This window comes from Neoarius graeffei, chromosome 22 (assembly GCF_027579695.1).
Source record: "Neoarius graeffei isolate fNeoGra1 chromosome 22, fNeoGra1.pri, whole genome shotgun sequence".
Classification (NCBI taxonomy): Eukaryota; Metazoa; Chordata; class Actinopteri; order Siluriformes; family Ariidae; genus Neoarius; species Neoarius graeffei.
Window position 1 is genome coordinate 55,212,579 of NC_083590.1, and position 13,603 is coordinate 55,226,181.

Genomic DNA, 13,603 nt, shown 5'->3' on the forward strand with positions numbered 1-13,603 from the left:
GAGCAAATAAGGAAGTTAAATAATGAATGGTTTCAGAATAAAGCAGCAGAAGCAGAAAAGTGCAGCCAGGAGAAACACCACCACAAGTTCTGCGCTACACTCAACGCTGTCTACGGTCCAAGGTCTAAGAGCACACACCAAATCAGATCACAAAATGGGGAATTGCTGTCATTCCCCAATGACATCAAGCAAAGATGGGTCGAGTATTTCAGCAAACTCCTCAACCAACCCAGTGACATTGACATAGACGTTGTCAACGACATCACACAACTACCAGTAAATGGAGGACTTAGATGGCCCTATCATTATGGATGAGCTTATTACTGCTTTAAATAATACAGAACTTGGAAAAAGTCCTGGACCTGATGGAGTACTTCCTGAACTACTTGTCCACGGTGGTACGTAGCTGTTTGAGCTCATCATTACTGGCCCTCTTCAATCATCTCTGGGCAACTGAGGACATTCCATCAGAACTCATCAACGCTAACATCACCATCCTCTTTAAAAAGGGATACCGCAGTCAGTGCAACAACTACCAAGGAATTTCTTTTCTCAGCATTGTTGGGGAAGCTTTCATGGATATTATCCTTCAAAGGCTCCAGGTCCTTGCTGAACGGATTTATGCACGATCTCAGTCTGGCTACCGCAGAGGTAGAAGTACAATTGATGGTATCTTCATGCAATGTCAAATTATGGAAAGGAGTAGAGAACACTAAAAGGATTTGCATATAGCATTTGTTGATTTTACAAAGGCTTTCGACTGTGTTAATCGTGAGTTGCTCTTCATCATCCTGGAAAGGCTTGGCAGTCCGGAAAAATTACAAGAGTTATCAAGGCACTATACTCAAATGTACAAGCAAGAGTCATTGTTGATGGAGAACTGTCACAAGCATTCAATTATAACTGTGGTGTGAAACAAGGCTGCAAAATTGCTCCAACCCTATATGGTATCTATGTAGCTGTGCTACTCCAGCTATCTTTCAACACCATCAATCCTAACTGCAGCGTAAAAGTGCGCTTCCGCTACGACAGTGACCTCTTTGACCTGTGAAGATTAAAGGCAAAGTCAAAAGTCCAGTACATGTCCATACAAGAAGCCCAGTACACTGATGGCATACCGTAGCTCTATTTAGCAATAGTGCAGAAAGGCTTCAATGCCTTCTTACAGCCTATAATGAGGTATCTAAGAAAATGGGTCTCCGCATAAACACCTCAAAGACTGAAACAATGAGTATTGGCACCCCACTTGATTTCTCTGTAGACGATGTCAAGCTGGTATGAGTTGATCATTTCAAGTACCTTGGTAGTTATGTTTCCAAAGACTGCATGATGAATGAAGTGCACGAATACAAAGTGCTTCTTGTGCTGTCGGACGTCTGCGGAAAAGAGTGTTTGACTGCAGAGATCTGACAATAGTGACTAAAATGTAAGTCTACGACCAGTGTGTTACCCTTCTCCTTCTGTATGGCAATGAAACATGGACCCTTCACCAAACACATGTTAAGCAGTTAAGAACTATCCACCAACATCACCTTAGGTCTATACTGCGAATCAAATGGGATCATTTTCTCACGAATGAGGAAGTCTTAGAAAAAGCTAATGTGGAAGACATAGAGCTCAAACTGGTCAGAAATCGTCTCCGTTGGATGGGGTATGTTTACCGTATGGACGGACAGAGAGAGAGATAGAGAGAGTCAGAGACACAGAGAGAGAGAGAGAGTCAGAGACACAGACAGAGAGAGACAGTCAGAGAAACAGACAGACAGAGAGAGAGAGAGAAACACAGAGAGAGAGAGTCAGAGGCATTGAGAGAGACAGAAACACAGACAGAGAGACAGAAAGAGTCACAGACAGAGAGAGAGAGTCAGAAACAGAGAGAGAAACAGACAGAGAGTCAGAGACACAGAGAGAGACACACAGACAGAGAGAGCCACAGACAGAGAGAGTCAGAGACACTGAGAGAGAGACAGAGAGTCACAGACAGAGAGAGTCAGAGACACAGAGAGAGAGACCGAGAGAGTCAGAGACACAGAGAAAGAGACAGAGCGAGAGTCAGAGACACTGAGAGAGATAAACAGAGAGACAGAGAGAGTTAGAGACACAGACAGAGAGACCGAGAGAGTCACAGACACAGAGAGAGAGACAGAGCGAGAGTCAGAGACACTGAGAGAGATAAACAGTGAGACAGAGAGAGAGTCAGAGACACAGAGAGAGAGAGAGAGACCGAGAGAGTCAGAGACACAGAGAGAGAGACAGAGCGAGAGTCAGAGACACTGAGAGAGATAAACAGTGAGACAGAGAGAGAGTCAGAGACACAGAGAGAGAGACAGAGAGTCAGAGACACTGAGAGAGACAGAGACAAAGAAAGAGACAGAGAGAGAGTCAGAGACACTGAGAGAGACAGAGAGAGTCAGAGACACTGAGAGAGAGACAGAGACAGAGAGAGACAGTCACAGAGAGAGAGAGACAGAGACACAGAGAGAGACAGAGAGTCAGAGACACAGTCAGAGAGAGAGACAGAGAGCTTAGAGAGAGTCAGAGACAGACAGAGTGAGTCAGAGACACAAACAGAGAGATAGAGACAGACAGACAGACAGACAGAGAGAGAGACAGATAGTTAGAGACACAGACAGACAGACAGACAGACAGAGACCAGCTGTCTGCCTGTTGTAGGTTTGTCCTGAACGTATTTAACCCTTTGCCATTGTGGGTCTCACTCTGAGCATCATATCATGGATAAAGGCAGTTAAATCGTTGTTAGTGTGAATGTTTCTGACTGCAGTATAGGGATGTTCAAAAAGGTGCTGTTTGAAGTTTTTCCTTTTTAATAGTGAGTTTCTATTTGCAGTTCTGCCTCCTGCTCAGGACTGTAAACCGCTGACTGCAGCTGCAGTGGAAGCGCTCATGTGATCTTCTGAAATGAAGAGAAGTTCAGCGTGTGGCTGGACCCCGATACCACACACAGAGCTACACCCTGCTTCACAAACTCGATCACACTGAGACACAAAGCCTTTCTCACTGGAGGGGGGAAGTAGGAAGTAGGAAAGCAAACACGAATCAAGTTCAGTAGAGTGAAATTATTTCCTAGGAAGCTCTTAACAAGTAAAGAGGCCATTATTATTTACATTTCAACATTTTATTAAGAATGCAGATGAAACTGTCTTTGTGGAAGCCATTCATTTTGGTCGCTGAATGCATGACGTACATAGAGACTCTAAAAATATTTTGTATTTATCCTTTCACCTTTCAATTATTTCTCTTTTGAAAACCTTCTGATGTGGTTAATGAAATGCAGTCTGACAGCATGGAACGTACTCGTTAAATCACTTGTTAAGAACATTACAGAGCAACATTCAACTACTTTGGATGGTTTTTATGACAATGAAGAGCTTCAGGTACAAAGGAATATTCCGTCCATCATCTCTAGCGCTCATCCGTCAGGGTCATGAGGGAAGTTGGAGCCAATCCCAGCTGACTTCAGATGAGAGGCGGGGTTCAGTCTGGGCAGGTTGCCAATCAATCGCAGGGACAAATGGATATTTTAAATCAAAATCAGGAAGCGCTGTGCTAGTGGACGGACTATAATGGTTTATAGAGCGAGGTCAGTTTCCATGATACACACCAAGCCTCATCCTACATTAAAGTGAAGCTCTGTGACCAGTGCGCTTTACTTCAGACCAAATAATTATTCAGTCCTGATTGTGCTTATCCACTTGATTATATAAAGTCCAAACCCATGCTTTTGGCTCGGTGAATTCTGTCCATTTTGGCCCATCAAACATCTGAACCGAAACCATCCCAGGTTCATCTGCACCTTCTCACTGTAAAAGTCCCCTAAACACAAAAAGCTGCTGAAGTTACGAGGAGCTGAGGCAGGCTGCGCCTTCACACAGACAACAGGCCCACTGCTGTCTCCAGGAACCCTCTTGCAGGGCTGCTTTTCATCACTCTGACAATAAAAATGAGAGGAATAAAAACACGGTACAGCTTCTTCCGAAAAAAAGGAAGGCGAAGAGAACCAGAGATGAGATTTCCACAGCTGTTTTCCTTTCTCGAAAGATCCCTCTTTTCTTTTCATTTCATTTCATTTCATTCGTTCTGTTTATCTGGCACAAAAGAAGTGTGTTTCTCTGTGGCTCTGTGGTAAGCTTAGAGGAGGTTATCCTCACACTGGAATGCTTTGTAGAGAAAGGCAAGCACATTCTTCACAAGCTCCCTGTGGGTTGAGGGGCAGAATGGGCTCCGGATGCTTGCTGATTGTGTCCCAGCTCTTTGAGTCAGGGATAAAACATACAGCCATAGCACACATCTAATTGATTTATTATGACAATTACTTCCTCCGAAGTACTAAAGGCCTACTAGGTCTGAATGGAATAGCAGCGTGATCTTAGACCCATCCACAACCAAGTCACTTGGACCCTGTACTCCAGGGATACAGGGAATAACTGGGAAAATGTGGTGGTACTGGACTTTGGAAAGCAGCGTGAAGGCATCACTAGTAGTTAGTGCACTGAATGGAGGATGGATGAAAAAGAAAGTGTGTGCAAGTTGCTTGAATTAATTAATTAATTAATTAATTAATTAACGGTGCCTGAAAATAATAACAGTAGATTTGCTTACTTTTGTCACAATGTCCATGTTTAAAAATACATGTTTTTATACATTTATTCAGGTATAACTTTGTTAGAAATCAAGTTCAGATAAAGACAATGGGTTGAAAGAACTTGGCTCAAACTACCAGTAATCCAAGTTATACATCCGCACTTGTGGACAATTGTGACAACCTGGGATCAGAGTCAATCTCATATCGGTAATGATACCCCTCCCACATCTCTCTGCATGTGTCACGCATTTCATAGATGCGCTTCTTGATACCTTTCCGGTTCAGGTACAGAACAAAGAGGAACATTAGACCCACAAAACCCAGCACTACGCAGAGGAAAACATAGGAGGTTTGCAGGGCTAGGTTGTTCCTCTCCTCTTCGTGACAGCATCCCAACACCAACTTCCTCACAAGCAGTAAAGAAGTGTTACGCAGTTCAACAGGGAACACACAGACCAGATGCTCCACATCAACGACACGGTCCTGCGAGGTGTTTAGCAAGGTGATGAACGGCTCAATTCCACAGGTACATGTGTATGGGTTGTGCCCAAGGTGTAACTTTGCTTTTGGAATGCGCTCCAGTTCCATCAAGCCTTCCTTACTGAAGGTTTTCAGGGCATTATGGCTCAGATCGAGCTCTTCTAGGAGCTCCAAACCCAGCAATGTCTCATTGGTAAGAGATACTATGGAGTTGTTGGCCAAGTGAAGCCGGCGCAGACTACTCATATTGAAAAAGATGCGAGGAGGTAGGAAGATCAGGCCATTGCTTGACAGGTCCAGCCCATGCAGACCGTCCAGGCTGCTCCAGCGCAGAGCTGTGGCCAGGTTAATGACTGACGAGTGGTTATAAAGCGCTCGGCTGAAATTCAGCTCTCTCAGCGTGTGGTTGTGCATTGTAAAGGCCCCTGGGTGAATTGAAACCAGCTGGTTGCTGCTCAGATCCAATGATCTGAGGTTACACAGGCTGGAGAAGGTGTGAGACGCCACCTCAGATATTCTACACAGACAAAGAGGATCAGAGTCAGTCACTGTGCAAGGTAATGGAAAGAAATGGAGGGGAAACAACATGCTGCTTTAAGACACACTACAGCACCAGACTTGCTCAGTGCTCAAGTAGTTTGCTCCTAAAGCAAGCTGCAAGACCCCCCCCCCCCCCCTTTTTTTTTTTTTTTTACCTGTTGTTGCTGAGCGATAACGTTGTCACATTGTCCAGCCCCTTGAAACACTCTGGACCAACTCGCCTAATGTGGTTACCTGTGATGAACAAATTTCTTGTGTAAGCAGGAATGTGCTTTGGTATGTCCCGAAGATCTTTAGAAACACATTTCACAGTCTGCGCAGCTTCTGAACATTCGCAGCCAGCAGGACATGATGCAGAGCGTGAAGCGCTGACACACAGCAGCGCGAACATGATGCGCAACACAAAGACGCGCATGTCGGAAAGTCAGAAAATTAAGCAGGTAAACAGCTTCAGACTTTCTCCAAATTCACCTCAACTGCGTAGCTTAAACAGAATGAGAAAAACAAATACAGTCTGTACCAGCTGCCTAGGACGTCCTTTTCGAAAGGAAGACAAATCCTGAAAATGGTTGGTCTCCACACGTTCCTCCCCGAGATGCAAATTCTCTCCAGAATAACGCGGAGGTGAAGTGGTGGTCCTGGGGAGAACTTATGAGTGGTCAGGACGCTCTCTCAGCTCCGTCTGCATCCTGGAGAAGCCACGTGTAGTGCAGAGAGAAGCAGCAGCTGATTACCATGAGAAAGAGAACCGTCTGAACTTCTCCAGAACAATGAAATGAAAGCAGCAGCGCTGGACACACGTGTGGAGGAGGGGACGAGGAGGAGGAGGAGGAGGAGGAAAAGGGTGACCTACCAATGTCTAAAATACTGAAATAGAACAGCAGAAATATTGATAGATCTGTAGTCCTGATAAACTGCAAGTAATCCCAAAGACCTATTCTTTTCTCCTCTTTCCTTCCTGATAGTATTATATACACTAGTGCATCTCAAAAAATTAGAATACCATGAAAAAGTTCCTTATTTTCATAATTTAATTCAAAAAGGTAAACTTTCATATATTCTATATTCATTACATGTAAAGTGAAATATTTAAAGCCTTTTTTGTTTTAATTTTGATGATTATGGCTTATAGCTCATGAAAATCAGAAATCCAGTATCTCAAATTATTAGAATATTCCCTCAGATCAATCAAAAAAGGATTTACAATACAGAAATGTCCAACTTCTGAAAAGTATATTCATTTATACACTCAATACTTGGTTGGGGCTCCTTTACCATGAATTACTGTATCAATGCGGTGTGGCGTGGAGGTGATCAGTCTGTGGCACTGCTGAGGTGTTATTGAAGCCCAGGTTGCTTTGATAGTGGCCTTCAGCGTATCTGTATTTTTGGGTCGGGTGTTTCTCATCTTCTTCTTGACAATACCCCATAGATTCTCTATGGGGTTCAGGTCAGGCAAGTTGGCTGGCCAATCAAACACAGTAATATCATGGTCAGCAAACCATTTGGTAGTAGTTTTGGCACTGTGGGTAGGTGCTAAGTCCTGCTGGAAAAGGAAATCAGCATCTCCAAAAAGCTCGTCAGCAGATGGAAGCATGAAGTGCTCTAAAATCTCCTGGTAGATGGCTGTGTTGACTTTGGACTTGATAAAATACAGTGGACCAACACCAGCAGATGACATGGCACCCCAAATCATCACAGACTGTGGAAACTTCACACTGGGCTTCAAACACCTTGGATTCTGTGCCTCTCCACTCTTCCTCCAGACTCTAGAACCGTGATTTCCAAATTAAATGCAAAATGTACTTTCATCTGAAAAGAGGACTTTGGACCACTGAGCAACAGTCCAGTTCTTTCTCTCCTTAGCCCAGATAAGACACTTCTGACATTGTCTCTGGCTCAGGAGTAGCTTGATATTAGGAATGCGAAAGTTGTATCCCCTTTCTTGAAGATGTCTGTTCGTGACGGGTCTTGATACACTGACACCAGCCTCAGTCCACTCCTTGTGAAGCTCTCCCAAGTTCTTGAATCAACTTTTCTTGACAATCCTCTCAAGACTGCGGCCATCCCTGTTGCTTGTGCACCTTTTCCAGCCACCCTTTTCAGCAATGACCTTTTGTGGCTTACAGTACCCTCCTTGTGGAGGGCATCAGTGATCATCTTCTGGACAACAGTCAAGTCAGCAGTCTTCCCCATGATTGTGGTTGTGTGTACCAAACTAGACCGAGAGATACACTGTGTTCATACTGTTTTACTCAAACTCGAAATGAAATATTCTAATATTTTGAGATGTTTTTTTTATGTTTTTGTACTGTATGCCATACTGATTAAAATTAAAATAGAAAAATGCTTGAAACATTTTAGTTTATGTGTAATGAGTCTATAATATATAACATTTTCACTTTCTTAAATAACTGATGGAAAATATTGAACTTTTTCACAATATTCTAATTTTTTGAGATGCACTAGTATATCCGGCTCTGGGTTTAATCCTGAGCTCTGAGATTTGTGTTTTCTCTCCTGGACATTTTTTCTCCCTGTATATGGATCCATCCATCTTGCCTTCAACCCCAACCAGTCCCTGCTGATGAAAACCATCTCCACTGCATGGATGATGTTCTCAGGGTGATAAGCAGTGTTGAGTTTCCAACAAGTGCTGTGTGCCAACTTTTCTGCTGCACGTTTACTTTGGTATGCATTCTATTAAAAGACGGAAGAAAGGTCTTTAGATTTCTCTACAGATGTTCTTTTGGCCAGCTCTAGGAAGTGTCCTGGTCGTTCCAAACTTCTTCCATTTCACAGTGACGGAGCTCGCTGTGCTCCTGAAAATATTGAAAGCTTTAGAAATGGTTTTATTCCCTTGCTACAGAGTTCCTTGGACATGCACTGTGAGTTATGGAACCTCATACACTCCAGTGTGTGCTTTTCTGAAACAGGACGCACCCGAGCTCTGTTTGGAGAGCCTTCGCCAAGGGTCTGAATACTGAATACACACCCACACCAGTCACTTTAATCAGAACATCTGCAATATCCAATCAGTTGGCAGAAAAATGTCTTATTGATGAGAGTCAGTGAAGAATGACCAAAGTGGTTCAAGTAGACTTAAGTAATTCCCCTTTATAATTGCGAGCAGAAATACATCTCAGAACACACAACACACTGAACCTTAAGGTTGATGGGCTACAACAGCAGACTCGTGCCAGCGAGGAACAGGAACCTGAGGCTTCCGTGAGCACTGGATAGTTTGAAGATTAGAAAAAGATCTTTGAAAATTGTATATTCGTGATTTTATTTGAAAGATCAGACTGTTCCTGATGGATTCTTACCATCGTTGTGTCAGAGTGAAGGAGGGTGATGTACCTCATGATCAGTGGGTTTTGTACCTGAATAACTCATAAAGCCACATAGAGTGATGAGGCAATGTCTAACCTATACCAAAGCCCGGTTGAAACAGCATTACTTTGCTGTAAAAGTTGTTACAGGTTGTATGATATCACACACTGTATCTGGTGTCGGCTTTTCCTGGAACCAGCAGGGGCCACTCTCCTCATACACTCAACATCTGTAGCAGGAACGTCTGAAGAGCTGACTAGCCCAGGCTACCTGCTGTTTCCAAGAACGTGTACACTACCGTTCAAAAGTTTGGGGTCACTTTGAAATGTCCTTATTTTTGAAAGAAAAGCACTGTTCTTTTCAATGCAGATCACTTTAAACTAATCAGAAATCCACTCTATACATTGCTAATGTGGTAAATGACTATTCTAGCTGCAAATGTGTGGTTTTTGGTGCAATATCTCCATAGGTGTATAGAGGCCCATTTCCAGCAACTCTCACTCCAGTGTTCTAATGGTACAATGTGTTTGCTCATTGCCTCAGAAGGCTAATGGATGATTAGAAAACCCTTGTACAATCATGTTAGCACAGCTGAAAACAGTTGAGCTCTTTAGAGAAGCTATAAAACTGACCTTCCTTTGAGCAGATTGAGTTTCTGGAGCATCACATTTGTGGGGTCGATTAAATGCTCAAAATGGCCAGAAAAATGTCTCGACTATATTTTCTATTCATTTTACAACTTATGGCGGGAAATAAAAGTGTGACTTTTCATGGAAAACACAAAATTGTCTGGGTGACCCCAAACTTTTGAACGGTAGTGTACGTACGTGTGTGTGTGAGAGACAGACAGAGAGAGAGAGAGAAAGGGGCGAGAGGAGGAAAGGGACTGTGGAATTTTCCTGTTTGATTTCAAATAATGGCAGGAGTTTATTCAGACACAGGAACCGTAGTAATGGATCTTGTGTCCTGCTCAGGGTTTAGGATTACATTAGGGTTTGTCTGATGTTTGAAACCAAATGCAAAGTTAATATGTACACTGGAGAAAAGCAAACACGGCTTGCCATAATAGTCAGAATCAACTCGATATAACACAAAGCACACTTTTACCCGATGCGATTAGCTCATGTGGGTTCATTCAGATGGAAATATTTAATCCATCATCACGCTGGATGTCATTAAAGTGAAACACGTCCAACATTTGGAATAAACACTACAAATATCACTTGTGTGCAATTTTATTAAAACAAGTTTGCGATTAAACATTTTACGTTTCTCTTTTGCATAAGACAGAGTTGTGCTTTTGCTATAAATGTTGAAGTCAACTGCGTGGCGTGCGATCTGATGGATCTCAGTTCCACCTTGGGCACAATCCTGGACACGAAGCTCTACTGAACTTGACTCAGCCTCGTTGAGGGAAAGGAAACCTGTTTTAAAAACAAACCCGTTTCAATTTGTTGATCCGTGTGGCGTGATGAGGCCGAATACGCTACCGTTGGCCTTACAGCACCTGACACACACAGCCATCAACACGGCTGAAGATCTTACAGCAGGAACATCAGGCCTCTTCTTGTGTTCATGTGTTCTACAGACTGCAGTTATGGCCACATTAGTGTATATTAGAGAACATTTAATGTAAATTCACTTCTGCAGCTCAACATGGGGAATTTTGGTGGTTGACTACATTTGTTTATTGGTCAAAATTACTATGAAAGAGTGCGAGAGAGAGAGATTATGCTCTAACAGCCTCCCATGCCGATTGATGACTTGCAACCACGTGATCAAAATGTGCTACGTCATGAGCGTCCGCCGTGATGGTGGATCTACAAAGCAACTCGGACGGCAGCCGCTGAAAGCGTGTCTGTAAACAGCGCTGAATTTTCTCGGTATTACCACGATTTGATACAAAGAGAAGATAGATATGTGTGGCTTTGACCCATATTATTTAAAAAAGTCAGACTTTTCTGAAGATAAGACGCTTCTGCTGACCATCGAGTACAAACACAGGTCATTTCATCCAATGACCATTTCGTCCAGTAGTTAAGACATTTCGTCCAACACCTTTTTCATAGGTGTTGGACGAAATGTCTTAACTACTGGACGAAATGGGTTAGGGTTAGGGTTAGGCTATGTTCCAACTCTCACCTATGGTCATGAGCTTTGGGTAATGACCGAAAGGACAAGATCGCGGATACAAGCGGCCGAAATGAGTTTCCTTCGCAGGGTGGCTGGGCGCTCCCTTAGAGATAGGGTGAGAAGCACAGTCACTCGGGAGGAGCTCGGAGTAGAGCTGCTGCTGCTCCACATCGAGAGGAATCAGCTGAGGTGGCTCGGGCATCTCTTTCGGATGCCTCCTGGACGCCTCCCTCGGGAGGAGGCCCCGGGGAAGACCCAGGACACGCTGGAGGGACTATGTCTCTCGGCTGGCCTGGGAACGCCTCGGTGTTCTTCCCGAGGAGCTGGCCGAGGTGTCTGGGGAAAGGGAAGTTTGGGCTTCCATGCTCAGACTGCTGCCTCCGCGACCCGGTCCCGGATAAAGCGGAAGAAGACGAGACGAGACGAGACCTTTTTCATACGCACTATCAATTATTTTATATTTCACGTATTTGTTTGTTCAAAAAAAGGAGGAATTCTCAATGGAATTTCACTGAAGCAAAACACATTTTTGTAAAGCAAATGAGTTCCATAGTACGTGCGCTTCGACACTAAGGGTACACCATGTCGGCCCGTGCCACTTGCTGACCCTGGGATGAGTTTAACTCCCTTCTCATTGCAGGCTGCTCGCTTGCATGTCTATGTTTCTGGCTGGATCATATTAAATCTTCAGGTGTGGAGCAGCGCTCTCGCAAGGGCTTCGTTCGCGAATCCTGGGCTGAGGTGCGGTCCTACCGACCTGAGACTGTGCTCTTTTGAAGGAGGAGGCTTAGAAGGAGGTGCCTGTAAAATCTGGCTTCGCTGCGAGCTCCCGTGGCCGCGTTATTAATTTTTAAAGCCGGCTGGACCATATTAAACCTTTAGGCGCAGAGCAGCGCTCTCACGGGGGCTTCGTTTGCAAACACCGGAATACCTGAAATATAAAATAATTGATAGTGCGCCTGAAAAAGACTTTGGACAAAATGGTCATTGGACGAAGTGTCCTGATCCGCTCCGTACTAAGCCTCAGAGTTTCCTCGTTCTCTTTCCAAATCATGGCTGGAATTCTAAAAGATCAGAACGTGCCACGGTCATGAGTACTGTTGTGACCACAACCGTATACAGCACAAAGATATGGCATGGCAGAGCTAAAAGAACGCTTAAAGCAGTGGAAAAACAAAGAAAGTCGCGCACGCGTGACTATGTTTTGTATGGAATGTCGCTTGGCCCTGCATTTGTATCTCCACCAACATGGCCGACATCCGGGTTTCTATTTTGCTTTGACGTCACTTGCGAGTCAAGGAACTGACCTGTGTCTGTGCCACACGGTTGGGAAAGTGGTTATAGGAGGCTGGCAGAGCAGCAGTAATGTTCATCCTAATGCTTGGTGAATATGATGGGACTAATCTGTTGTATTCATCCAAAATTCAACTATTTACATAGCACTTAACAATGGACATTTCACAAAAACAGAAATCTGGATCGAGTTTTAAGGTTAAGAGGTGACTGGCGAAGAAAAACTGACAAGGATTCTTTCTTCAAAAACAAAAACCATAGCTTTAACATTACTCAATGAATTGAATGCTGAGTAAGCACTTTATCCTGGTCGGGGTCACAGTAAATCCGGAGCCTATCCCGGGAACGCTGGGCATGAGGTGGGAATACACCCTGGTTGGAATGCCAGTCCAAAGCATGGCAAACCGAGCCAGTCCACCTACTGGAACCTGGAGGAAACCCATGTGGGCACAGTGAGAACATGCACACACACGAACCCATACTCGGGATCGAACCAGGCACCCTGAGGCTCTGAAGCAGCAACTCTAAATGTCTGATATTTAACATTAAAATGTACCTCAAAAATACAATAAATCTCATGTTTGCATATAATAGCGTATAAAATGACTTCAGTAGCTGACTAATGCCCTTGAAAGCATGCTGTTCTGCAGCACAATAAAGAGAACCAGAAATAAACCAGACAGACAATAAACAGGATATAAAGACTTATGTTATCAGGACAGATCTTCAGAGGATATGCGGTTTCTGTTCAGGTATAAAATTAGTTGTATTAAATTGTCTAAACTGAGGTTATGATTGTGGGACAGAACAAGAATCCAATTTGCAACCAAACTATAAATCAGCACCACTAATTCCACACCTTGGAAGACAAGCGTTTCAGGATATAATTTCTTACGGTACATTACAACGAGACGCAGGACCCATAATGGGTTCCTTCTCTCCATCCTATGAAAAAACAGGCTGAGAATTCGCTTCCAGATGTGGAGCTCCTCATCTGCGTCTGGACGAATTTGTTGTCTCCTGTTGTAGTCCAGCTGACGTTCATTGAAGTCCCACACTCTGGTCCAGGCCAAGATCTCCATCAGGATGCCCTTCTTTCACTCACTCCCCCGTGTGGTCACCGCAAGTTCATGTACAGAGCCAAGGACACGATGACGCCGCATAATATAAAGAACGGCAGCCAGGTCTTTAGAAAGCCAACACAGCTGCAGGGTAAGACAG

The 13,603-nt window shown here is 43.9% G+C and overlaps 2 protein-coding genes across 2 annotated transcripts in view; both read right to left on the reverse strand.

Moving 5' to 3' along the window:
• Positions 1 to 4,677: 4,677 nt before the first annotated feature.
• On the reverse strand, positions 4,678 to 6,306 carry tpbga (trophoblast glycoprotein a). The gene is made up of 2 exons (XM_060904109.1): positions 5,779 to 6,306; positions 4,678 to 5,600 (listed from the first exon to the last, which is right to left on the reverse strand). The coding sequence occupies exons 1-2, from the start codon at positions 6,036 to 6,038 to the stop codon at positions 4,751 to 4,753; spliced, it is 1,110 nt and encodes a 369-aa protein (XP_060760092.1). The 5' UTR covers positions 6,039 to 6,306; the 3' UTR covers positions 4,678 to 4,750.
• A 3,869-nt stretch (positions 6,307 to 10,175) lies between these two features.
• The window catches only part of tmem222b (transmembrane protein 222b), a 36,669-nt gene continuing 33,241 nt past the window's right edge, over positions 10,176 to 13,603 (reverse strand). Inside the window, exon 6 of the mRNA XM_060904981.1 lies at positions 10,176 to 13,587. Coding sequence (XP_060760964.1) covers positions 13,500 to 13,587 — 88 coding nt within the window. The 3' untranslated portion in view covers positions 10,176 to 13,499. The remainder of the gene's footprint in view (positions 13,588 to 13,603) is intronic.